The sequence below is a fragment of the Brassica napus genome, chromosome C9 (genome assembly GCF_020379485.1).
Source record: "Brassica napus cultivar Da-Ae chromosome C9, Da-Ae, whole genome shotgun sequence".
Classification (NCBI taxonomy): Eukaryota; Viridiplantae; Streptophyta; class Magnoliopsida; order Brassicales; family Brassicaceae; genus Brassica; species Brassica napus.
Genome location: NC_063452.1, coordinates 48,908,050 through 48,933,655, shown reverse-complemented (window position 1 = coordinate 48,933,655; position 25,606 = coordinate 48,908,050). Strand labels below are relative to the sequence as shown.

At 36.8% G+C, this 25,606-nt stretch overlaps 1 protein-coding gene and 1 pseudogene across 1 annotated transcript; one reads left to right on the top strand and one right to left on the bottom strand.

The window, feature by feature from the left end:
• The first annotated feature begins 8,007 nt into the window (after nucleotides 1–8,007).
• On the top strand, nucleotides 8,008–15,268 carry LOC106394818 (E3 ubiquitin-protein ligase XBAT32-like). The gene is made up of 9 exons (XM_013835371.3): nucleotides 8,008–8,613; nucleotides 13,192–13,251; nucleotides 13,320–13,391; nucleotides 13,460–13,626; nucleotides 13,712–13,872; nucleotides 13,972–14,030; nucleotides 14,091–14,137; nucleotides 14,223–14,375; nucleotides 14,449–15,268. Exons 1-9 carry the CDS (start codon nucleotides 8,419–8,421, stop codon nucleotides 15,080–15,082), a joined length of 1,548 nt encoding a protein of 515 aa, XP_013690825.2. The 5' UTR covers nucleotides 8,008–8,418; the 3' UTR covers nucleotides 15,083–15,268.
• Nucleotides 15,269–19,156: 3,888 nt separating this feature from the next.
• Nucleotides 19,157–24,351, bottom strand: LOC125593004 (annotated as a pseudogene).
• Between the last annotated feature and the right edge of the window lie 1,255 nt (nucleotides 24,352–25,606).

The window sequence follows — 25,606 nt, the reverse complement described above, 5'->3', positions numbered from 1 at the left end:
TTACTTATTTGCAAGATAAAAATCAAAAAAAAAAACGAGTTACTCAAACCGGAACAGTCTCTGATTTTTCGGAGCAGCCGCTCCGCGAAGGTAAGTTCCTCGGGACCAAAAAAAAAACGGAAGGTTTTCAAATTTTAGTTATTTTTGTAACAATTTTTTTAAAAAAGGAAAAACCCCTAGCAAGTGGGAAGTGGGCCACGATGTGGGGGCCTATAAAAGGGAACTTACCCCATCTTTTCCCCACTTCCCCCAAACCTGCCTCCTCCCTCTCCACTTCGATTCCCCCTCTTTAAAACCTCTTTCTCTTCTCTTCTTTGCGCTTGAATAGATCGATTTTAGGGTTCATCTAAACCAAAAATCGACCTCTCCTTTTGCTGCTAGGATGGTTATTAGAAGTTGAGATAAGAATGGTTGAATCGATTAGGATATATGGGAGGTTATAAACTTTGCGCCAATGTTCTTCAATTGCACTTGCATCGATTGTTTGGATATAGATTTTAGGATCTATTAAATCAATTTCTGTTGATTGGCAAGTTGATCTACGTACCTAGTCTTCTAAGTGATTGTATCTGGTTTACCATTAGCAATCGCTTGTTCTCTCTACATTGGGTTATGGGATAGTTTGGAAAGAGCAACTAAAATCGCAAAAGCTTCCAACATTTCCTACCAAACCCAATTGAATGGTACTAAGAACTTCTCATTTGGTTTGTTTTGCATATGGCTCCTAGGCGAACCAAGGCAACATCTAGGATCAAGCCACCATACGCTCAGGGTGAACCGGAGGATTACACTGTTCCCCCAACCTACCCATGGCCACGAGAAGAGGGAACCGAGATCTCCATCACAGACCCGAACATCCCTAAGTCCTCGGAGACAAGATGGGATAAGGAAGCCCCACGCCGCTACAACACTCTGCTCAACACCAACATCTTCTCCACCCATTTCGTCGACGTCGGGGCTTTGAGCGACCTAGGCCTCCATGAGGATTTACATGCGGTTCTCCAAGTGCTGGGAATAGCTGATCTCTGTCACAGAACTCACCCGTTGTACCCTGATTTGGTGAGGCAAGTCCTCGCCACCGCGGAGCTAACTTTCAAGAGGCCTGGTTTCCCAATCTTTGAGGAAGCCTCTTTCACTTTCTTTGCGAGTGGTGTTAAGCACTCTATCAGCTTGGAGACGCTGACTGAGATTTATGAGATGTCCGAGGAGTACACTCAGACGTCCTTCCCCAGGAAGTTTATCCCAGAGCAAGCATTCTGGAAATTCATCGCTTCAGGGGATTTCAAATCCCGATCAGCCAGTCAGTCTCACATCCGTAACCATGTTCTGCGAATTACTGCTAAGGTCTTGAGCAATCTGCTCTACACAAAGGACCAGACGTCAAAGGTGACACGGGGAGAGTTGCAGATGCTATGTGCCGGTGTTGAGGACGAGCTCAAATCCTCCGACATTGGGATTCCGACTTCGCCGATGACAAACAGTCCCGGTTGTGTGCTTGTTCAGATGTTTGTGGACAAGAAAGCTAGAGTGGTTAAGGGTTCTTTGAAGAAAGACCGTTCTGGGAGTTTGCTTACTCCTTTCTTCCGCCACTTAGAGCTTGATCTTAGCGTCTATCAGTGTAACGAGACAGCGGCGTTCATTGATATCCCTTACTTGATCAACTGACAGATTCTCCGCGACGAGACCACCTATTGCTTCCTCAGTCAGGACGGGAGAAACCTCTATTGCAAGTTGCCTCAACCGAACATCACCTCGCTAAGTGATGTGACCAACATCTGTTTCGTCCCTGATGCTCAGTATCTCTGCGCCGACCCAAAGTCATCATACCGTGACGACACTATGGATGATGTTGAGTTTGTCCGCACAGATGGAGGCGACAATGCATATGACCTGGGCCCCCTTGATGACAACGCAGATGACGCCACCTACCGTCGCTGGATGGTAGATTCTCAGCGCAAGAAAAACAGCCTCATGAAGAGGATACTGAAGGCGATCACTGGAGGATGCATGGGAGCTCCGAGCACAGCTGACCTCGTCAAGACCAGCCTACACCGCGCAGTCATCGTCCATGGAAGGAGCCAGCAGGTACTGCAAGGGGTGACGAAGAAATTCCGTGGGCTACTCCACGCAGAAGGAACATGCGTTCCGCGGGCCATTCCGAGAGCGATGATACTGACTAGGCAGTCTCCTAGTTCTATCTCCATTGTTATATCCGTTTGAACTATTTCTATTTATGTTTCTGTTTCCTGCACTTGTTTATTATTTTGGCCTTTCCTTGAATTATTTTCTCACCAGGGATGGTGAGAAGTAAGTCTGGGGGAGGCGCTTATCTTCTACTAATCGTTTACCTTTGGCTTTTATGTTTAGAGTCAGTCCGCTTTGATGTCTTTATCGAGTCATTTGTTAAGATCGAGTCAGTCCAAACTTTGTGGGAATCAGGACCTTATTTTATGATGTGTATTAACCACCCTCGTGCTCTAATTCATCTTATTCAGTGACCTTAGCAGAAGCAACAGACGCACATGTGGATCCAGAACACCCTGACATTACATCATCTTGTTCTCCAAAAGCTTTCTGCTTGTCGAGGTTACTCTGGAAAGATTTAACTCTATCTAACTTGAACTTAATCTTGACTGCAATTCTTCTTGTTATGGGCGTTACAATAGGGTTTAACGTGATCAACACTCAGGCCTTCTTATTCTTTTTATCCATCTTGCTGATCCTAAGTGGCTAGCTCATCTTTAGCTAGTACCCACCTTAAAACCCTAAGGCCTTTGTTCCGCCCTCATGCATTTTTTATTTAGTATCTTATGTGCAGATATGTACAAAAGGGCTAGAGAGGAAAGGATCGACACAGTCTCTCACTCGTTGATACACCAGAATTTTTTGCTGAGGAATAGGCGGAAGCACATGGAGCAGCCGCTCCACCGCCGATGATCTAACTAAGAAAAGAAGAGAGACAAGAATGAATGTGAGGTCAAGAACTCTAGTGGCATGTCACTATCACAATGGTTACCTCCTGCTTCGTCACCATCACCTATATTTATTCAAAAAAAAAAAATTAGCTTTATGTACTTCAAAATAAGGTGATGAAGAATGAGAAGATTCTAAAGAAAAGACAGACGCCACAATTAAATTAAAAAGAGTATAAAGAAAAGAGATGAGAACCATGCAGATCAGAGCGACTGTTCCTAAAGAAGAACATGCAAAAACGAGTAGAGGCTGTGGACATCAATGGATCTATCCTCTCTTGCAATTTTGCGCGATATCCTGCATCCTCTACGAAATTTGGTAACCCCTAAACACTGATTAGCTCCACTTAAACACAAAAAGACATGTTTCATACCTAGTTTGTTACCCTATCTAATATGATGAGAAGCTCACACTACTCTTAATTGAATATAAGGAGTTTTGTCTGGAAGGTTTTAACTTTGGCAGGTATGAGATACAGAGTATGGAGCCGTTTTGAACAGCAGTCAGTGGGGTTCTTGGTAAGGCTGTGTCGTTTTAGCTAAACTGCTTATATGGTTCAGAGATTTGTGGTTATTGTATGGTTGCTGAGAATAGGCGAGTTCCCACACTTTCAAACCTTTCTCTCAGTTCTTGGTACTTGATTTTGTTTGAGGACAAACAAGGATCTAAGTCTGGGGGAGTTGATATATTGTGTTTTTGGCACATTATACGTATGTCTTACTAATAGTTTTCAAGGTTTTATCGAGTCTTTTTAGTCCCTTTCGAGTCATAATAGGTCTAAAGTTGCATTAGATGGGAAATGGACCAGCTAGAGGAAAAGAATAGAGAAAAGTATGATTTGGAGTCTTTCGCGCGGAACAGCCAACCGGAGCAGCCTGAGTGCATGCTCCAGCGATAGAGATAAAAAAGGAAGTTTCCAAATATTTCAGGATTTGCCTTAGATTTCCTATTTCTTTCCTCTAGCCACTTGTGGCTCTTATATATATATAGTTTCATATTTATTATTTTAGACCTACCTTAGTTTTTACGCAAGAAAAGACCTGAGAGAGCTTTGATTTTAGCGATTGCTACTTGTAAGGGAGAAGGCCTCATCTATTTCATAGAGAAGATTATCCTGAACCCTCTGATTTCTTTGATCTATTATATGCAATATTATTCAGAAATCATGCTTCTCTGTTCTTGTGTTATGTCTGAGTAGTCACCGAGTTAGTTTAGGGTTCTAGGGTTTTGGATTCGTGAGCTAAGCATAAATAAGTCATCTTGAGATTGTCTACATTTATATATGTTCTTATTGCTTGCATTGAACCGATCACTCAGTGCATGAATTAGGGTTAATCGATTTAGCTAGCCGTTAATTGATAACCTGATATGAATTGAATGAGCTTTGCATCCCTAGTCAGCGAGAGTGGATATTAGGGTGTATTGTGAACATATCGGACTTGATCTCTAGAGTTTGCCATCGTGTCTTGATCCAAACGCGAGTTTAGGCATCAAGACCGACTTGCAAAAGAATCAACACCACGAGAGTGGGTTGATTCAACCTGAGTGATCCGAGTTTAGACTCGTTATAAACTGAACTTGAATAATTGCTTGGTTTGTGATTCCATACCTAAAGAAGAAACTCTAGAATAGTGCCTTTAAATCAATCCAAAACAATCTAATCTAGTTACCTGTTCTTTACGATATTTACTTCTTTAAAACCCTCCACTTCGTTTTAGCTAAATTTTGATCTCATAAAGATAAAGTGTGAACTGGTCCTCTGGAATTGAATCTAAAGATATTACAACTACACTGTTAACTTGACAGTAGACAAAGATCCAATTTTAGTGTATCAAGTCCTTAGCAAAACATCCATGCATGCTAATACTACCTCTTATTTCCTTTATGGAGTACTGATATAAAATCTAATGTTCAATAATGTATCTACTCTATTAATTTAGACTCGTAAATTTTATCTAAGAAGTTATCATTTAAGTTTGGATCTATTCACAACTCATTAGAAATAATTATAACATTTCTTATTATTAGTTTATATAACTCCCCTTTAAGAAAAGTATATTCCTAAGTTTGATTCTTCCGCTGTTCAAACAATAACAAAAGTAACAATAATTTACAGATCAAATTATTATCCCTAACCAACTCTAAGGGCATTTCTTTCTCCGCTCCATTTTTTCGTCTAAAATGGAGTAAAAGTGAATATGGAGTAAGGAATGCTCCAACCAAACTCCATATCTCACTCCATAATGAAATTTACTCCATAAATGGAGTAATCTATTGTTTGTTTGTTCATCACTCCATTATGAAATTGAAAATAGAGTAGGGTTGGAGCATTTTTACTCCATATTCACTTTTACTCTATTTTGGAAGAAAAAATAGAGTTTTACACTGGATGCTCTAACCAAATGAAATACCAAAATTAGTATAATGACATGATTTGTTCCGCATGATGCATTGTTTTGAGAAGTGAGCCAATATATTGTTATGGATCAAACCTTTCTTAGACATTGAATTATATAATTCAGTAGATTTTTATACATCTGGTCCAACTATTTAAAAAATACTAAAAGTTTATATAATTTAATAAAATTTTATAGTTTTAACATTTTAGGTGTTTACACATTTACACGTATACATATTTTAACTGCATAGAACAAACACTCTTGATAATATCTAATCACTTTTTGTATAACAATATATTAACTATTTACAAAATTCTGCAAACATATAATAAATTTAAACTATATCACATAATATTTTTCGTTTTTTTAACTTTATTTACAAATATATCTCATGAAAATCTAAACAAATGGTATGTCAAATATACTCATCCAATTATTTATATAATTTATTTGATTAATAGATGAGTTGCATGATTAGAAAAAGTATTAAGATTTATTTTTATTACAATGTTTTTTTAAATAACAAAATTTTATGAAATATATATATATTTATTATGTTTAAATCAAATACAAAAATATTTTTAGCAAATATTTTATTTTCCTTTTTAAATATTTCAATTTTCTTTCAAAATTTAAATCTTAACAAAAACAATTATCATAAGATATTTATCCATTATTTAGTTGTAATATATATATATATAGTATGTAAATTTTAAACAAAAATCTTCAAAATCATCTCAATAGCAAGTATTATTTTAAAAAATAAAATATACATCAAACTAAATAAATTTTATAAATTTAGTATTATTACATAAAATAAATTTTATAATTACTGTTTTCTAAAAAAATAAAAAATTAAATATTATTGTTAAATTATGATTTCAAATTTAAAACTTTTGTTAGAAGTTAGAAATAATATGTGCCATAATAAAATTTTGCAAATTGTATTGGTTTACTCTTCATATGTTCAAGAATTAACATATTTAAAATTTTAAAATAATTTCAGTTTATGTTCACAAATATAAAATATTTTTTCATATGATAAAAATAAAATGATATGTTTAATATATTATTTATCATTACACCTTAAATATTGTAAATTTTAAATTAATAAAATATAATATTTGATTATACAAAAGAAAATTAAACAATTTAAATAAGTAAAAAATAATTAAAATATATCCCGCGTTGAACGCGGATTAGAATCTAGTTCTATTTAATATTTAGTTCTCTTAAAAAATTATGGAAAATGGTTTGGTTAATGTACATCTAAATGAATTGAATGGTTTTATCTTTCCAAAATAAGCCTCATGATCTTATTCCACTCAACCATATATTTTTCTTTAAAATCTCCCTTAACCAAAGTTTACCATATTAAATAACGAAACATTTTGACCAGTCTTCTTATATAGAAAACCAAGAGTTTTGAGAGAGTGGAGTGAGAGAGGGAGGGATCATTCGCTTACATATTATTCACACATACAAGAGATTTGAGGATACACCAGCTCATCAATGGTTGGAGTTTTTTTTGGATTAGTTGAAATTTGATATCGTTAATGTGCGGGTTACTCTATGCATTATGCAAAAGGCAATTATTCCCATAACGTGACACGACCCACATGCTCTCCCACATTTCATTATTATAAGCTTGTCTTCATTAAGCTCATGTTACTCTTGAAGAATTTATAAACGGATCATTTGTTGACAAACAGGAAAACTATACTATTAAATTATTAATTAATTTTGTAATAAAGATTAAAGGGCAAATCTCCAAAATAACACATTTCTAAGTTTATGTCACAAAAATAGCCTTCAAAAACTAAAATGACCAAAATAACAATTTATCTTTTGAAAATTTTAATTTTTTTTAATTTTTCAAAATTTGAAATCTTATCCCAAAACCCCACTCCCCAACTCTAAACCCTAAACCCTAGATCCTAAACCCTAAATCCTAAATCATAAACCCCACCCCTTAACTCTAAACCCTAAACCCTAAACCCCACCCCTAAACTCTAAACTCTAAACCCTAAACTCTAAACCGTAAACTCTAAACCCTAAACCCTAAATCCTAAACCCCACCCCTTAACTTTAAACCATAATGTCTAAATTAATTTACCATTGGGGTATAAGTGTATATTTATCTCTTTTCATAAAACATTAAGTGCTATTTTGGTTATTTTTATTCTTAAAGACTATATTTAATGACAAAAACTTTTTTAGTGCTATCCTGGTCATTTTCTCCGGATTAAATTTGATATGAAAAGTTGAAAACAGAGAGAAAAAGCTAACTTGTGGTGAATGAAGAGGAGAGAATGTCTTTCTTTTAGTTTAAAACGAAACGCGCGAATTTAGGCGATTGGTTTGTCGGTTTGGAAGAAACCTCTCTGGCCACAACGTTCGTTCTCCTCTTTTACCTTTTTTATTTTATTTTTGAAAATTACAAAGAATGATTCTTTTGACCGTGGAGGAACTTGTAATAATATTTGATGGTGACAATTTAATTGACTTTGTTTTTTTTTTTTTTTTTTCGACCAGAAAAAAACAAAGTCAATTAAATTGTCACCATCAAATATTATTACAAGTTCCTCCACGGTCAAAAGAATCATTCTTTTCCATTTTTGGTTTGCAATAAATAATCGCCAATTTGTTTGCTGTTTTTGTAATTAAAAAAAAAAACATTTTCAAATAAATTTCTCCATTATTTAATGTAGGCCTGGATCAAGTTTGGTATTTTTATTGTTAAATTCTGTAGAATTATCTTCTTTCTAAATGCCGGTGATGATCATCATCTGTGCATGACAGAATTAAAGAACAACAATCCAACCCCCTTTTCAATAATTTGAATTCAATTCAACTTGTTGAAATTTTGTTATTTTTATAAAACTTTGAATCTTTCGAGCTGATTTTACCAACTGGGTTCCTCTCAAAATTTCGAATTGTGGATCCAATTGAATTGGTCTTCTTGTGTCCATGGTGATGATCGGTTAAGGGTTCTTCATCTTTTGATTTGAATCCGATAAAGATTTCACCTTTATATCGTAAAACGATGAGGTTTCTGAGCCTCGTCGGAAACTCATTCGGTTGCTCCGCGTCCGGCGAACGATTAGTATCTGCAGCCAGAGACGGCGATTTACAAGAAGCCAAGGCTCTTCTTGATTACAACCCGAGGCTCGCTCGCTACTCCACCTTCGGCGTTCGTAACTCTCCTCTCCATTACTCCGCCGCTCAAGGCCACCACGAGGTAACCAAAAGGAAAACAATCTTTACCATCTCAAAGGTTGCGACTTTACTGAAAGAATATGTCAAATATTCTTGTTACGTTTATGCTTATCGTATATACTCTGTTTCCTATATTCCCTCCTCTCTTTGAGGATCTACAAACTGTAATTAGTTTATATAGGAACCTCCATGTACGTTTGTAATCAAGCGAGTAAATACAAGCTTTCATGGTATCAGAGCCTACTCTCTGATCCTCTCTTATTTTTTTCTTGTTTCGTGATCTCTCCTCTGTTCTTCTACATCTTCGATGGCGGCTCCAACCACCTCGACCGAGAGAGCTTATGGAGTCACGAACATAAAAACTCACATACCAATTGTCTTGGATCTTGATGAATGCAACTACGATGCATGGAGGGAGCTGCTCCTGATGCACTGCCTTACCTTCGATTGCCTTGGTCACCTTGACGGAACCCTCGCTCCAACCGGTGATGATGATACGGCTTGGCATAAGCGAGATGCGATTGTGAAACTGTGGTTATACGGCACTATCACAAAACCGCTTTTCAAATCTACCTTCCAAAAAGGTGGAAACGCTCATGATGTCTGGACTAGAATTGAAAATCAGTTCAGGAACAACAAAGAAGCCCGCGTGATGCAGCTAGACAGCGAGCTTCGCAGCAAAGAGATAGGCGATCTTTCAATCAACGAGTACTGTCAGCAACTCAAGTCTACTGCAGACCTCCTTGCCAATCTCGACTCACCAGTAGCAGATAAAACTCTGGTAATGTATATGCTAAATGGCTTAAATGAGAAGTTTGACTATGTGCTTAATGTGATCAAGCACCAGAAACCATTTCCATCGTTTGACGATGCAAAGAGCATGCTAGAGATGGAAGAGACCAGGCTGAAGAAGACGAATAAGGTGACTGCGTCTCACACCGATCATGCTTCCTCTTCAACCGCACTTGTGGCCACCAACCAACAAAACACACTGCAGCAACAGAACCAACCACAGCCGCAGTACAACAACTCAAGAAACAACAACCGAGGCAACAGACGAGGAAACAAAAACAGGGGACGCTACAACAACAACAACTACCACCAGCGACCCTCGTACAATAACTGGACACCTCCGCCATTCTGGTACGGATCCTACAACAACAACTTTCAACCACAACAGCAGACTCCGTGGCAAACACTCCCCCAAGGATTCTACCAGCCTCGTCAGTATGCTCCACAATCTCAAGCTGCTCCGGCTCAAGCCCATTTCGCAGACACGTCACTGCAGCCGACTAAAGACTTTGCGGAAGCCTTTAACACCATGACCCTCACTGATCCGTCTCAAAATGGCTGGTTCATGGACAGCGGTGCTTCTGCTCATCTGGTTTCCTCGCCAGGTATGCTTCAATCTGTTTTTAATATGAACACCGGAAATTCCGTCACTGTTGGCAATGGTTCATCCATACCAGTTAACTCCACTGGTCACACTTCCATACCTTCTCAATCTCGTTTATTACACTTGAAAAACGTTCTTGTTGCACCTAATATTATCAAAAACCTTGTCTCTGTTCGTCGTTTCACCACTGACAATTGGTGCTCAGTTGAATTTGACCCATTTGGTTTTTCTGTGAAGGATCTGCAGTCTCGGAAACTCTTGCTCCGCAGTGACAGTACAGGTGACCTGTATCCAGTGCCCTCTCATCTAAATAAATCCACGGCACTGACAGTCACCAACGAGACTCCTTCACTATGGCATAGGCGCCTAGCTCACACCAGCAATGGCACTCTTCAATCTCTCATTTCCTCTGGTTTTATTTCTTCTAATAAAGACAACTTGCTTTCATGTTGCAATGCTTGTCAAATTGGGAAACACTTAAAACTTCCGTTTCATAAATCTCAAACTCAAAGTTCTCAGCTTTTTGATATCATTCACTCAGATGTTTGGACCTCCCCGGTTCATAGCATCAGTGGGTGTCGTTATTATGTCTTATTTCTTGATGAGTTCTCACATTATTTATGGGTTTATCCACTTCGCAGGAAAAGTGATGTTTTCTCTAAATTTTTAAACTTTGAGGCCTATGTCAGAAACCAGTTCAACTCAACTATCAAGACGTTTCAATGCGATAATGGTGGAGAATATGATAATTCAAACTTTCATAATCACTTCTCTAACCATGGCATTTCTTTCAGATTCTCTTGCCCACACACATCCCAACAGAATGGCAAATCCGAAAGAATGATTCGAACGTTGAACAATGCCATTCGAACTCTTCTATTTCAAGCCCATTTATCTCCTTCATATTGGGTGGAAGCTCTTCATGCTGCAACTCATGTTCTCAACATTCTTCCTTCGTCTTCTATTGGTAATCTAACACCTCACTTCAAACTGTTCAATCAAAAACCAAGTTATAATCACCTTCGTATATTCGGCTGTCTTTGTTTTCCAAACTTACATACAGCCTCTACAAACAAACTCTCTCCTCGGTCAACCCCGTGTTTGTTTCTTGGATATCCACTTCATCATCGTGGATATAGATGTCTAGATCTTAAAACCAATCGTATCATTATATCTAGACATGTCGTTTTTGATGAACATACTTTTCCCAAAGCAGAAAAAGCCTCACAAAATTCTCAAGTTTTTGATTTCCTTGAAACAGAAACTCCTTCACCTATCTTTAAAGAGATCCTTCAACCTCCTCAACCTCAGTCAGTTTTATCTCCTCTCCAGCCAGCCTCGTCTACCACCACGTCGAATACAACTCGCGCTCAACCTCCTACGGTTCCAGTGCAGCGTATGGTGACGAGAAGCCAGGCTGGAATTCACAAGCCAAAGAAAGTTTATTCTCTATATACCTCTTCTGTGTCTAGGATTCCTACAAGCCATCAAAAAGCTTTAGATGATCCGAACTGGAACCCAGCTATGACGGATGAGTACGATGCTCAAATTAAAAATAAGACTTGGAGTTTAGTACCTAGGCCTTATGGAGCTAACATTATTAACTCATTGTGGTTGTACAAGCTTAAATATGATGCAGATGGAAATCCTAAACGACACAAAGCCCGCCTTGTGGCAAATGGCAAATCACAACAAGAAGGGGTTGACTTCGACGAGACATTCAGTCCTGTTGTAAAGCCAGCGACGATAAGAATGGTGCTGAACCTAGCAGTCTCCAATGGTTGGGAAATGCGGCAACTAGACGTCAAAAACGCCTTCCTTCATGGCTCCATCAATGAGACAATCTATATGCACCAACCTCCAGGATTTGTTGATAAAACAAAACCGCATTATGTATGCAAGCTGCACAAAGCCCTATACGGCTTAAAACAAGCCCCGCGTGCTTGGAATGCTCGGTTTGCATCATCTCTCTCTCGCCTTGGCTTTGTTACGAGCAAAAGTGACCACTCCCTGTTTGTTCTACGTCAAGGACAACATCTTGCTTATCTCCTACTTTATGTAGATGACATTGTGATAACAGGTTCATCACAAGAATTGAATTCAGGAATAATATTGAAGCTGAAACAGGAGTTTCCTATTACAGACATGGGAAAACTACACTATTTTCTTGGGATCAAGGTCGAGTACAACAAGATGGGAGTCCTCCTAACTCAAAAACAATATGCGACAGAGATCATTTCGCGGGCTGGAATGTCTGAGTGCAAACCAGTCTCTACACCAGTCGATGTCAACTCCAAGCTGTCTGCTAACATTGGTGATCGTATCAAAAATCCCACTGAGTACCGCAGCCTCGCCGGGGCTCTGCAATACCTCACCTTCACCAGGCCAGACATCGCCTACGCCGTCCAACAGATCTGTCTGTTCATGCACGATCCTCGCGAGCAACACATGAGCGCGCTTCGACGAATTATAAGGTACATTCAAGGAACCAGCGCCCATGGCCTTCAAATTTACAAGTCCAAGCTAACCACACTCACAGCATACTCAGACGCAGATTGGGCTGGATGTCCTGACACAAGACGCTCCACATCTGGCTATGCTGTCTATCTTGGTGAAAACCTGATCTCTTGGTCTTCAAAAAGACAACAAACGGTGTCAAGATCAAGTGCGGAGGCCGAGTACAAAGGCATAGCAAACGCAGTAGCTGAGACTTGCTTCTTACGTAATCTTCTACTGGAGCTACACTGCCCACTACGCACAGCTACCTTGGTCTTCTGCGACAACATCAGCTCTGTCTACTTGTCCTCTAATCCGGTGAAGCATCAACGAACAAAACATATAGAGATCGACCTTCACTTTGTTCGGGAGAAGGTTGCACTTGGGCAAGTCAAAGTCATTCATGTTCCATCCTCACTCCAATACGCAGACATCTTCACGAAGGGCCTTCCAACGTCGCTGTTCACAGACTTCCGAACCAGCTTAACCGTTCGCTGCGCCAACGATCTCACTGCGGGAGGGTGAAAGAATATGTCAAATATTCTTGTTACGTTTATGCTTATCGTATATACTCTGTTTCCTATATTCCCTCCTCTCTTTGAGGATCTACAAACTGTAATTAGTTTATATAGGAACCTCCATGTACGTTTGTAATCAAGCGAGTAAATACAAGCTTTCATTTACATTGTCTGTTGTTTGTGTGCACAGATAGTTTCTCTGTTGGTGGAATCAGGTGTTGATATCAATCTCCGGAACTACCGTGGACAGGTAATAACTCTCTTGTTTCCTCTCTTTACATTGTCTTTAATCTGAGTACAAGGGATGTTTGGAAACAGACGGCTTTGATGCAAGCTTGTCAACATGGTCATTGGGAGGTTGTTCTGACTCTCATTCTCTTTGGTGCTAATGTAAGCTTTTCCATCGAACTCTTCAAGAGATTGAGATCATTGTTTCTTGATTATTCTGGTTTATATAGATTCACAGATCAGATTACCTAAACGGTGGCACTGCTCTGCATCTCGCGGCTCTTAATGGTCACCCTCGGTGTATCAGGATATTGCTTTCCGAGTATATTCCAAGTGTCCCCAATTGCTGGAGCTTGTTGAAGAGTAACAAGACCTCTGTTTCCGGATTTGATCGAAGGTTATAAAAGTGTTTTGAAAGCTTATGGCTTCAGAAGCTGACTCGATTAGCTGAAGATGTTTTTTTGTTTCTTAAATGTGTGTAGTGTTCTTCAAGAAGTGATAAACAGAGCAGCGGATGGAGGAATCACACCTCTTCATGTGGCTGCTCTGAACGGACACATAGAGACGGTGCAGTTACTCTTGGATTTGGGAGCTTCCGTTACTCAGGTCACTGTGGAAGATGGAACCACAATAGATCTTATAGGTTATTATCAACATTACCCAATTGATGCTAACATTCTTTAAGAGAGAAACTTAATAAGTAGTTTGTTGTTCGCTTTGGCTCTTTGGTTTTATATTAAAGGTGCTGGGAGTACAGCTTTACATTATGCTTCATGTGGAGGAAACACTCAGTGTTGCCAGGTATATATACTTTTCTTAAGACTCAGATTTGAACTCATTTGACATTTGTTTTTTTATCAGCTTTTGATCGGCAAGGGTGCCTCTTTGGCTGCCATAAACTCTAACGGGTTAGAAGATCTTCTCTCTTTTTTTCTTCTGCTTACATAACAATACCACCATTGTCTTTATTCCTTTTGTTTGTATTGGTTTTAGATGGACGCCATTGATGGTTGCTCGCTCGTGGCACCGGGACTGGCTCGAAGAAACCGTGAACCCAACCACAGAGCAGCAGCCACAAAGCCATCCACCAAAAGTCCCTTCTCCTTTCCTCTGCCTTCCTCTAATGAGCATTGTCAAGATCGCTCAGTAAGTATAAAACCTTTCACCTAAACTGAATATGATCCAAACAATCTCTAAGATGTTCGTTTGTGGATTTCAGAGAATGCGGCTGGCGAGAAAACGACTGTCTAACTCCATGTCGTGATCCTTGCGCCGTTTGCTTGGAAAGAAAATGCACCGTAGCTGCAGATGGATGTGGTCATGAGTTCTGCACGAACTGTGCGTTATACCTAAGCACAACAACCATAACATCCTCAAAGACGACATCACAAGCCACACCAGGCTCAGTCCCATGCCCTCTCTGTCGCCACGGCATTGCTTCTTTCACCAGACTTCCCGATACAACAGCAATAACAACAACAGTGACATCATCGAGAACAAGCATCTCATTGTCCTTCTGCACTTGCTCTTCATCCTCTGATGTATTAGACACAGCTCTTCTTACCACCAACACTCAGTACAGCTGTAATAAACCGGTGGTTTCAAGAACCGGTTCTCGAATCTCGCAATCCGTTGGATCATCATCGTCATTTCGGTCACTTGGCTGCCATAGGTTTCCTCCAAGTCTCTGCCTCGGTGGCTCAGATGTTGATGAACCGCAGAGACGGTTAATGAATGGATCGTATTCAAGATCCGGTTTAGGGTTCAGGCGGTCGGCGTCTCAGGTTGAAGGAAAACGTTCTTGGTTTTCTGCGTTTAACCATTGTGTTACAGCCGGTGGAACTGCGTGCTAACGCAAACGCCATTTTTTTCCCTTTTTTTTTGACAAATCTTTACTCCTATTTTTGAGGAGAAGAAAATGTGCTAATTGGTTCTGTGAATGGTGGTGTGGTTATTATTTATTTTGTAACAATTGAAAATGTTGTAATAAATATAATTAATTTGGCTTTGCCGTTTACATTGAAATGGTGTGTATATGATGTGAGTACAGTACATTTATTGATATTAAGATAGACTTATTAGAGAAACATAACTATTAAGAAAATGATGGGATTATAGCAAATTTACATAAAGCTCAGGAGGAATAGATAAGAGAGAACAACACAAATGAGAATACAGAAAGAAACAAAAGATCAGAAAAGACAAAAGAGCATTACAAAACTAATAAACCTTGCAAGGTCAAGAAAAAATAAATTCTAAAAAAACATTGTAGAACTTTCTATCGATGATTTAATAGAAATAAAAGTTTGAAAAGAAAAAAGCTCAGCATGGATAATGCCAGTAGAACACTAATATCCAAGAAATCTTCTTCTCCGTGAGATGCTTCTGCGTTCCAAAGTATATGGAGAAACAAAAAATAGTTGACAGAGAGAAATGATCATGGTTATGATCATAAATACCATGCTAATTATGATAATGAGGATCATCTCATGATATAAAAGAAGAAGAGGAATGATATGATGCTTTTTGCTCTGAAGTGATGATGTGAGAGGGCAGGTGAAATTGCGTTTATATAGGGAAACAAGAGGATAAAACTAACGGAAAGGAGTAGACCTCTATTTTATTCCCAAAAAAAAAGAAGTATATAGAGCTAATAGAAGCTAGGCTTTTAACTGAAATACACTAGAAGCGAGAGACGTAATAAAAACTAATAAATTCTATAAACAAATTTTTTGTCAGCAACAATTTGGTAATATAGTTTCGGTATGTTTTGTTTTTGAGCAACATATAGTTTCGATATGTAACTACGGAGCATAAAGAATCTAACAATATAAATAAAAATAAAAATCACAACAGAATAAAAAAGTCCTTGTACAAATGATAACTGAAATTACACGTCAAACGAATTTCGAGTTGAGAAGCACTTTAAAACCATAAAGGCTGTGGTTGTTAAAAGCACATACAGACTATAGTTATGCTACTCGTTTAACACGACCCCTACAAAAAGATGGAACAACATATTCAACTTTAAGTTTAAGGGATTAGTATTTTAAGAGGTTTCACGGTGATATTTTGAAGAAAAAAAATATTTTTTTAAAAAGTAGGCTCGTTTTTCTTACCAAGATATGGCCTCTGTTTGAAGATTTTCCTTTTAGCTGAGACTGTTGATTTCTGTCACATTTCTTTTACCGTCTGACTTACGAAATTTGTTTTGGGTGGAATAACTTTAGATATCTCACATTTTGAAATTTCATCTGTTCTCGTCTTACGTACTATTTAAGAAAATTAGGGTTTCCCGTTCTCAGAAGAGTAAGTGAAGACAGCACAAAGGAAAGCATTGAAATTTAAACCGCTAAGCACAAAATCAAAACTTCTGATTTATACAAAGCTAGACAGGACATTCATTGTGTTTTCATTTTGTCCTTCTCTACCTTCTGTCGTGTAAATATAATCAATAAACGCAGCAAACATATATCCTGTTTTTGTTCTATTCTAATAATATTTTTGTATTTATATCATATTTTATAAATCTGTACATCTTCAAATAAATTAGTGTTTTATACTCCAGAACTGAATTCAAACGGAAAGGCGTAAGTAGATGAATACACATATGTGATTTAGTGGATGAAATACTGATTCATAGTTAAGATTTTAAACATTCAATAAATAGTTAAGATTACAACATTATAATGTAATAAATTTGGTTACAAAAGATCATATAAAAGTTATAGGAAATACTCCACTTGGTAAGATGTACACTGGTCTAGTTCAGGGTAGTATTTCGTTTTATTCCCGGGATTTAATTCCGGCTAACCGCTGACTTCGTTTCTGGAGTTTAATCTATTTAACAGCCAATTTTAGTTTTGGATGTCGATATAGAATGTTCCAAAAAAAAGAACGATGTCGATATAGGAAGCCAGCTTAACTGTATCAATTTTGTATTCACTCAATCGAATAATAATATCTTTGTTGAGGAAAAATAAGTAAGATATGGACAATGGTCGAAGCTCTTATAGTATTTTTCTGCCCAAGTAAGATGATGTTATCCTGTTGTTCAAAAAAAAAGATGATGTTATCTTTTCACACGAAACAAATATCATATAGTTCTCAGTTCTCACATTACAAAGATGATATAAGTAAAGTCAAATGTGAGAGACAGGTGAGTAACTGTTGTAATTCAGTTTGTACTGTGTTTAATGGCGTTTTATACATGCAAGGGCATCTCCAGTACATACCTATTTTTTTCTCTATAATTCTTATAAAAAAAGAATAATTCTATTATAAAATAAATTTTGCTTCAATGGTTTACTCGATAATAGAGTTACTCTACTATAGAAGAAAAAATAGAGGGATTTCACTTTTTTCACTCTATATTTGGAGCGAAAAAGTAAAATCTCTCTATTTTCTCATGTATAATAGATTAACTATATTATAAAGTAACTATTGGAGCAAAATTTATTATATAATAAAGTTATTCTATTTTTATAGGAATTATAGAGGAAAAAAAAAGAACAGGTTGGAGATGGTTTAAGAGGAGAACAAACAAAAAAGCTGCAAATGTATAAATAGGGGTAATCATCACAAACTATGGGATGTGACAATACATTGTCAAGCTTCTGTCTCTTTCTCTATTTTTTTCTCTGATGGGCTTTTAATATTGTTATTACTTCTTGATTATTTTCAGAAACAAGGGGGAAAAAGTAACTTTTCAAAAATTGAAGAAGTAGTAGCCATGCATGCTAATGCTATTACCGATTCTTCAACGTTCAGATTGTCTAAGTCGAAGAATCTCTTATACCAATATAGAAAATGGGACAGGACGACTTTGATCGTCAAAATTATTTAATCAGAAACTACTCTTTTGGTCAATTTGGAAAAAAGTATATTACTCATGCAACTTGTTTATGTTGAAGATTCGAGGGAATATATGGACGACCCTAGTAACATTTCTCATTTTTTGTCAACAGTAACATTTCTTATTACATCGCCGTTAGAGCACTTTCAATGGTGTTCTCAGTGGCTCGGAATCATAACTAAACTTTTTAGAATTTTTTATTATTATTATTTTTTTATCCGTTTAAAAAAAAAAATTAAAAAAGGAACTAATCGCGGATCGCCACGTGTCGTGGGACCCGCGAATAGTGTAATGATTCATTAACAATTAGTCTTTAATTAAGGGTTTTAAGTACCCAATCCTTAACAAAATGTGAGCCCCACCAAATATCTTAATATTATTTTGCTAAGAATTCTAGTATAAAATCTTCTATTGAAAGTGTTCATGATTATTGGGGGTCTTTGCTCTTGGGTCCTTAATACACATATATTTGTATGTATATATTATATACGCGTATATAATATATACATATAAATATATGTGTATTAAGGACCCAAGAGTAAGGACCCCCAATAATCATGCCTTTAGGCTCTTGCTAAGCTCAAGACCCTTCGAAATGCGTCTCTATTAATTGCTTTTTTTTTCTTTTGTTAAATACCAGGAGATTCTAAACTGAAACTATTAATCTTTTGGGTCTGAAACCACATCATTTGACATTAGTTTCGTTTTAACCGTTACTCAGATTACGTGACTTCTAAGCTTTGCCTACAATATTTTTCAGCTGAGCTAAAGACACTTGGTATATGTATGAATTGCTTTCGGCTTAGATTACGTGACTTCTAAGCTTTGCCTACAATATTTTCCAGCTGAGCTAAAGACACTTGGTATATGTATGAATTGTTTTCGGCTTGTGTGATCCATTGAATTTTCATTTGACAAAACTTTGGTTTCTGATTGAAATTAAAATTTCATGTCTGATTTGAGACTGCATAAAATATTCATACATTCTATATTATATCATAGAATGTGTTTACTAAAATAACCTTTTAAACAAAAACAGTGACCAAAATATATTTTATAAACTGGTTTTACGTTTAAGCCGGCGGTGTTAACGTTAATATAATCTTGGCGTTTAAGAAAAAACAGTATTATGCTATTCCATAGTTTTATAGATCTGTATTTTGGAATTTTCTGCCAAAATCGTATTTTTTAAAATCATATTTTTTTTAACACTGTTTAGTTTCAAACCATAAAAAGACAAAGTTCAAATAACCGGTTTGAAAAAAAGATAAATAAATTAAAAGAAATCACTAGTAAGTGAGTATAAAACAGTGTCGTGCGAAGGTCTACAAGGGTTTGAGGCAAATATAAAAAATGGGGCCTTTTAACCAAATTTTTTTTTTTTGATAAAAATATAACGTATAGTTAAAACAACATAAAAAAAATTAAAACAATAATAAAAAAACTACGACATAATCTTTCTCCCCTCTTTTTCAATAAACTCTTTCACCAAATTTTCATAATCTAGATTCCGAACTAGTTCTCTTTCTATAGATATGCTAAACCATTCAACCTTTCTTGTGACATGGTTGATCGCATATAAGATTTTATTAACTTCAACTTGGAAAAGCTTCTTTCAGCAGTGGCGACTGAAATTGGAATCGTCAATAGTATTTGATAAGCAATCCATGAGTTTGGATAACACTCTTCCATTCCTTTCAGAAAGTTTAAAACTTCAACATGTTTCTTGTAGTGTTGTGGCAAAGCATCTCTTAGAACTGTTAGTTCAAAAAACAGATCATCCCCAATAACATCATAATGGTTTCCATTCTTTAAAGTGGCTTCAAGATTGGTACAATATGCCTTCAAACTCTCGTCACTTGCTGACTTCAATTTTTCCAAATCAAACAGAAAACCAAAGGTTTGTTCGTACTTATGAAATTGCTCAAATCTTGTCTCCAGAGAATAAAGAGCTTGATCAATAACTTGGAGAAAATAAGAAATTCTGAAGCTCTCTTCCGGAGATAAATCAGCTTCGTCAACTCTCTCTGGTTGCTCGTCAAAAAAAAATTTTCTTTTGATGACACGCCTCTTTTTCGTTGGGAATGCTGCTTCAATCTCCATAGCTTCTGCAATTTGTTTAACCTCTGATTTTGCACTTTCAAAACCGGTATCTCTGTACTTATGAAAAAAAGAAACAAGCCCTTTCAACTGGGAAACAACAACTTCAATATTCATGTCTTCTGACTGCAAAATCTTGCTTACTGTGTTAACAGCAAATAAAAGTTTGTACCAAATCACCATAGACAACAAGAATTCATAATTTCCAATCCCATGTGTTTCACTTGTAACAAGACACTCAGCATCACTTTGCGTTTTTGGGTCATCCGAAGTTTCTGCTATATAAATCAAAGCATCTCTTATCTTTGGAGCTTGAAATCTTATTGCCTTGACACATTCAACATAACTTTCCCAACGTGTATGTGATAAAGATTTAACTGTCAAACCTCCTACCATATCTTCCAATATCTTCCACCGCTTCGTTGAAGATGCAAACACACAGTAAATACGTTGGATTATCCCAAAAAACGAAATCGCTTTTTCAGAAGTGCTTGCCATATCACAAAGTGCAAGATTAAGGCTGTGACAACCACACGATGTATAAAATGCACGTGGGTTAACATCAAGAAATCTCTTTTGTACTCCTTTATGTTTCCCTTTCATGTTTGACCCATTATCATATCTTTGTCCACTCACATCATCAATATTTAAATCAAGAGCAACCAAGACATTCTGAATCTCACGAAAAAGCCCTTCTCCTGATGTATTATCAACTATTAAGAATGTGAGGAAAAATTCTTCTATCTTAGCTGAAGCTGAAACATCCACACATCGAAGTATAAGAGTCATTTGTTCATGATGACTAATATCTGGGGTGCAATCAACAATGACTGAATAATACTTTGCACCTTGAATCTTTTTTATGATCCTTCCTTTAATCTCATCAGCTATCATTGCTATCAACTCATTCTGAATTCTATTGCTGAGATAGTGATAACGAGATTCTCCATCTTTGAACCTTCTAACATGCTCTCTCCGTCCCATTCAGCCATCGAGTCAATAAAACTTAAGAAGTTCTCATTGCCATCTACTCCTAACTTTTCATTTTTCCCGCGAAATGCTAAATTTTTAGCAAGAGTTTTTACTAATGAAAAAATTCTAACCATCACATCTTTCCAGTGGTTTCTCTCTTTGTTGAGTTCCTGTTGCACATGCTTATCAATTGTTTGGTTTTTCTGCAGCCTTGATACAAGTTCCATCCACTGACTCATGAATTTGATATGCTCGTGACTAGTTTCATGATGTCTCAGCCTATCCAAAATATTTTTCCAGTCACCAAATCCTTTAGATGGCATGTGACTAGGATTTTTATCTCCAGTGAACAACTTACAACAAAAACAAAAGATTTTATCTAATGTTTTTGAATAAACTAGCCACCTCCTGTCTTGCTTTTTACCATTACTTAAAGATCTTATATAATATGCATGAGAGAAATGTCGACCACTTGTCTTCTCCCTTGGAAAGAAAAAATCCTTCGGTAGTCTTAGAGCATGACCTTTTTCAACCATGACAAGTCTTAATCCAGCTTTAACTTGTCCTCAATTTCCAGGATCATAAATATCTAAAATTCTACCTTTTTCTCTATTCTCTTGATCATTCACATCGTCATTCCCTTTTTCACCTAGATTTTCATTGTGTTCAATGTCAGCTTCCTTATATGCTTCATTAACATTCTCAGCATTATTTTCATTCTCATCTTCCATTGGATGTTCAAACTCATCATCATTAAGAATTGCAGGTTTTACAAGAAACTTGTCCATAGAACCTTGCATTGATTTCACCAACGCATCAACTTTGTCTTTTCTTTGTCTCTTTTGTGCTCCGGTAAGATATGCTCTAGACATATTTCCTGTAATAAATAGTAGATCAAATCAGCACAACTATAAAACAATCAGCACTAGTATAACAATATATAAATTGTTTTAAAAAATAAATTAGCAGCAAAAATTAAGAACTAGAAGAATTAGCACTACGTGGTCTATACAGGATAACAGGAAGAAATATATACCTTAATACAAGAAGAGATGGTGATGATTAAATAAAAAGAGACACTCTGCTTGTTGACAGAAGCACACAACAAGGAACCAAGAAAAAAGATGGTGGGATAATGCGTGAGAAATAAGTTATACATAAAACTTAAGATTATATATAGATAATGTATAAAGTAGTTGCGATTTTTATTCCCTTTCTATTTAGGAATTTTGATATAACGAAAGAGATTTTTCTTTTTAATAATGGAAAGTTGACAATAACCATGTTGTTTTCTTAGACGCAGCGGCAGCGTCCGCGTTAAAGAAAATACAAAGGAAACAGTTTTTTTACGGCATTCTCATTTAATTGGTGTCGCTGCGTTTTATAAAAAACCACCGTATTCTCCATTTTTTCTGACGCCGGATTTTACAGCGTCACAAATCCCCGTTAATTTTAAGTGGCCATGTTGTTAGCGTCTTATTCTATAGACAGTGAAAGGAAGGATTCATTCACGATCAAGTGTATTTTTTAAGACGCCAAACGCTGCCGCCGCGTCTACAAAAAGAACAAGGCTAATAAAACAAAATTAACTTTTTCTGACAAAAGCATTGAAAAGCAATTTTGGAGGTTCGAACTTCTCATGATAATATAGCATGTTAACTAAAATTTTTGCCTGAAACCACTATGCTACACCAGATTTTTGGAATTATGGGACCCGAAAAAAATCTATATATTTTTGGGGCCTGAGGCAAAAGCCTTTTTGGTTACCCCTTAACCACGCCTCTGAGTATAAAGAGCTCAAAAGAACATAGTGACATAAAGAGCTCAAAAGAGCATCGTGCTCCATTCAATTCAACACCAATAGAATTTGATTCTAACGAAGCTTGTAAACTTTTTTTTGTGTGTGTGTGTTTTGTCATGTAAAAGGATGGAAGATTTTAATAGAGCGAGAAAGAGTAAAGATAAGTTGATGCCGTGGAAGAAATAAGATGCTAATGAGTTCAGTTTGGAGACTAACTCCATATGCCCCTCCTTATCTTAAAAAAATTCCCTTTTCTCCTCTTACTAAAATATTAATTAGTATTTTTTTAAATACAAAACGTGGGTCCATGGTGGGTAAAGACTCCAATACCCTTAACGAAATCGAATATTCACAAACCCAACTTCTAATTTACCCAGCCACCCAAAACAAATGGATATAACCAGATTCTTTTTTTTTAAGGAAGCTCATCTCTATCTAGGCCCTATCTCTATCGCTATCTCTGTTCTACGTTCTAACTCATTATCGGATCAGAGGATTCGAAAACTGAAACCTTTACGCTTTCTTCCTTCCTCTGTTTCATGGAATCTGACTTCCCAATTCGTCTATGTTTCTGTTGAGATTGTATGAGATTGAGATGGCGAGAGGTAGATCGATAACTGGTTCTGGGTTATGGAGATATTTGAATTATGCGTATTATCTCATAAGGCCAAAGCGTTTGGCTTCGATTTTCTTCGTGTTCGTCTCTGTTTCTATGGTGGTTTGGGATCGTATGAATCTTGCTCGAGAACATGAGCTATGTTTCGTCTGAATCTCTCTGTCTAAGAGACAGTTTTAGTATAACAGGTTGTTAATGAGCATAAATTAGCTTATGTTTTAGACCTGGTGTGGTTTATTGCCTTCATAGCTTAAGGATTACAAGTAAGAAAGTTGAATTGCTTGTGCAACCACTTTATAGGAACGATGGTGCCTTATTTTGCTAGAAATAGAACTGTAATTGATAGTTTTGAGCTCAACATGTTAAAAGTGATGATATTTTTGTTTCAAGGATGTGAATGGTATTTTACCTTATTGATAAATATAACTGAATCCTATAATCTAGCTTATGTTTTAGGCCTGGTATGGTTTAATTCCTTTGTAGCTTAGAGTCTAGAAGTAAGAAAGGTGAATTGCTTATGGAGCCACTTCAAAGGAACGCTGGTATCTTGTTTTGCTAGAAAAGAGAACTTTAATTGATGGTTTTTTGTGGAAGAAACTATGTGCGTTTGTTCATTTGCTTGACTTAGATCAGATTTATGTCAAAAGTGATGATGCTTTTGCTTCAAGGAAGTGAATAACTCTCTTGTGATCATCCTTCTGCTGTCTTTAACAAAATTTATGTCTTGTTTCAGGTTGAAGATTATAAGTTAAATGAAGAAGTTTCACGGTTGGAGCAGATGGTAAGATTGATGTTTCCCTTCTCATTATATTGCATTCAGTGTTTTTTTTTATTCAACTGTTTAGCTAACTATGTCATATATTGTGCTAGGTAGAAGAGCTTAAAGGTGCTGGCAGTGGTAAAACATTGATAACTCAGAAGGATGTTCCCGAAAATCCAGTTGATATCGAGTGAAGGCAGAAAGTAAAAGAAGCAATGACCGATGCTTGAAGCTCATATGAGAAGTATGCATGGGGAAAAGATGAGCTTCAGGTATGAATTATAATTCAAATGTTGTCCAATACATAATGGCCCTGTTCGTTTGCTCACCCAGATGATCCATCTGAGTGAAGATGCAAATCGATATTCGTTTTGTGCATTATAATGCTACATCCAGATGGATCACCCAGTTGAATTTTTAAAAACTCATCTCAAATTCTCACTCAAATGAAGGTGAGTCTTGATGGTGCATCTGGATGCAGATGCATCTAGTTCAGTCCAAAATAATAAATGACAAAAAGGACATTTTAAAATCAAAATTTTATTTTCAAACCCTAAATTCTATTTTTTTTTGCATATACATTTTTCTGCTATAACCAAAAAATGCATTTTCTCGCAAAAACTAAAAAACACACTTTCCCACCAAAACCGCAAGATGCGTTTTTCCGCAAAAAAACGTAAAACACACATTTCCATAAAAACACATTTTTCGGCCAAACCAGTAAAACCGCACTTTTCGACCAAAACCGAAAAATCGCATTTTCCCGTCAAAACAAAAAAAAACGCATTTCCCGCCAAAACCCCAAAAACGCATTTTCCCGCCAAAACCCAAAAAACACATTTTCCCGCCAAACTCCAAAAAGCATTTCCGGCCAAAACCGCAAAAGCATTTTCTCGCCAAAACCGGAAAAACGCAATTTTCTCGCCAAAACCGGAAAACACCATTTTCCCGCCAAAACTGGAAAACAAAATTTTACCGCCAAAACCGGAAAATGGAATTTTCCCGCCAAAACCGGAAAAACGCATTTCCCGCCAAAACCGAAAAACGGAATTTTCCCGCCAAAACCGGAAAACAGAATTTTCCCGTCAAAACCGGAAAAACAGAATTTTCCCGTCAAAACCGGAAAATGCATTTTTTCCGCCAAAATCGAAAAAAAACGCATTTTCCCGCCAAAATCGAAAAAACGCATTTTCCCGCAAAAACCGGAAAAATGCATTTTCCCGCCAAAACCGTAAAAATGCATTTTCCCGCCAAAATCATGAAAAAAACTTTT

Bases quoted from the DNA above. Each gene is read 5' to 3' on its own strand.
- LOC106394818 (XM_013835371.3), top strand. From the start codon at position 8,419: ATGAGGTTTCTGAGCCTCGTCGGAAACTCATTCGGTTGCTCCGCGTCC. The intron at 8,614-13,191 runs GTAACCAAAAGG...TTGTGTGCACAG, and splicing joins CCGCTCAAGGCCACCACGAG to ATAGTTTCTCTGTTGGTGGA. The intron at 13,627-13,711 runs GTTATAAAAGTG...AAATGTGTGTAG, and splicing joins GTTTCCGGATTTGATCGAAG to TGTTCTTCAAGAAGTGATAA.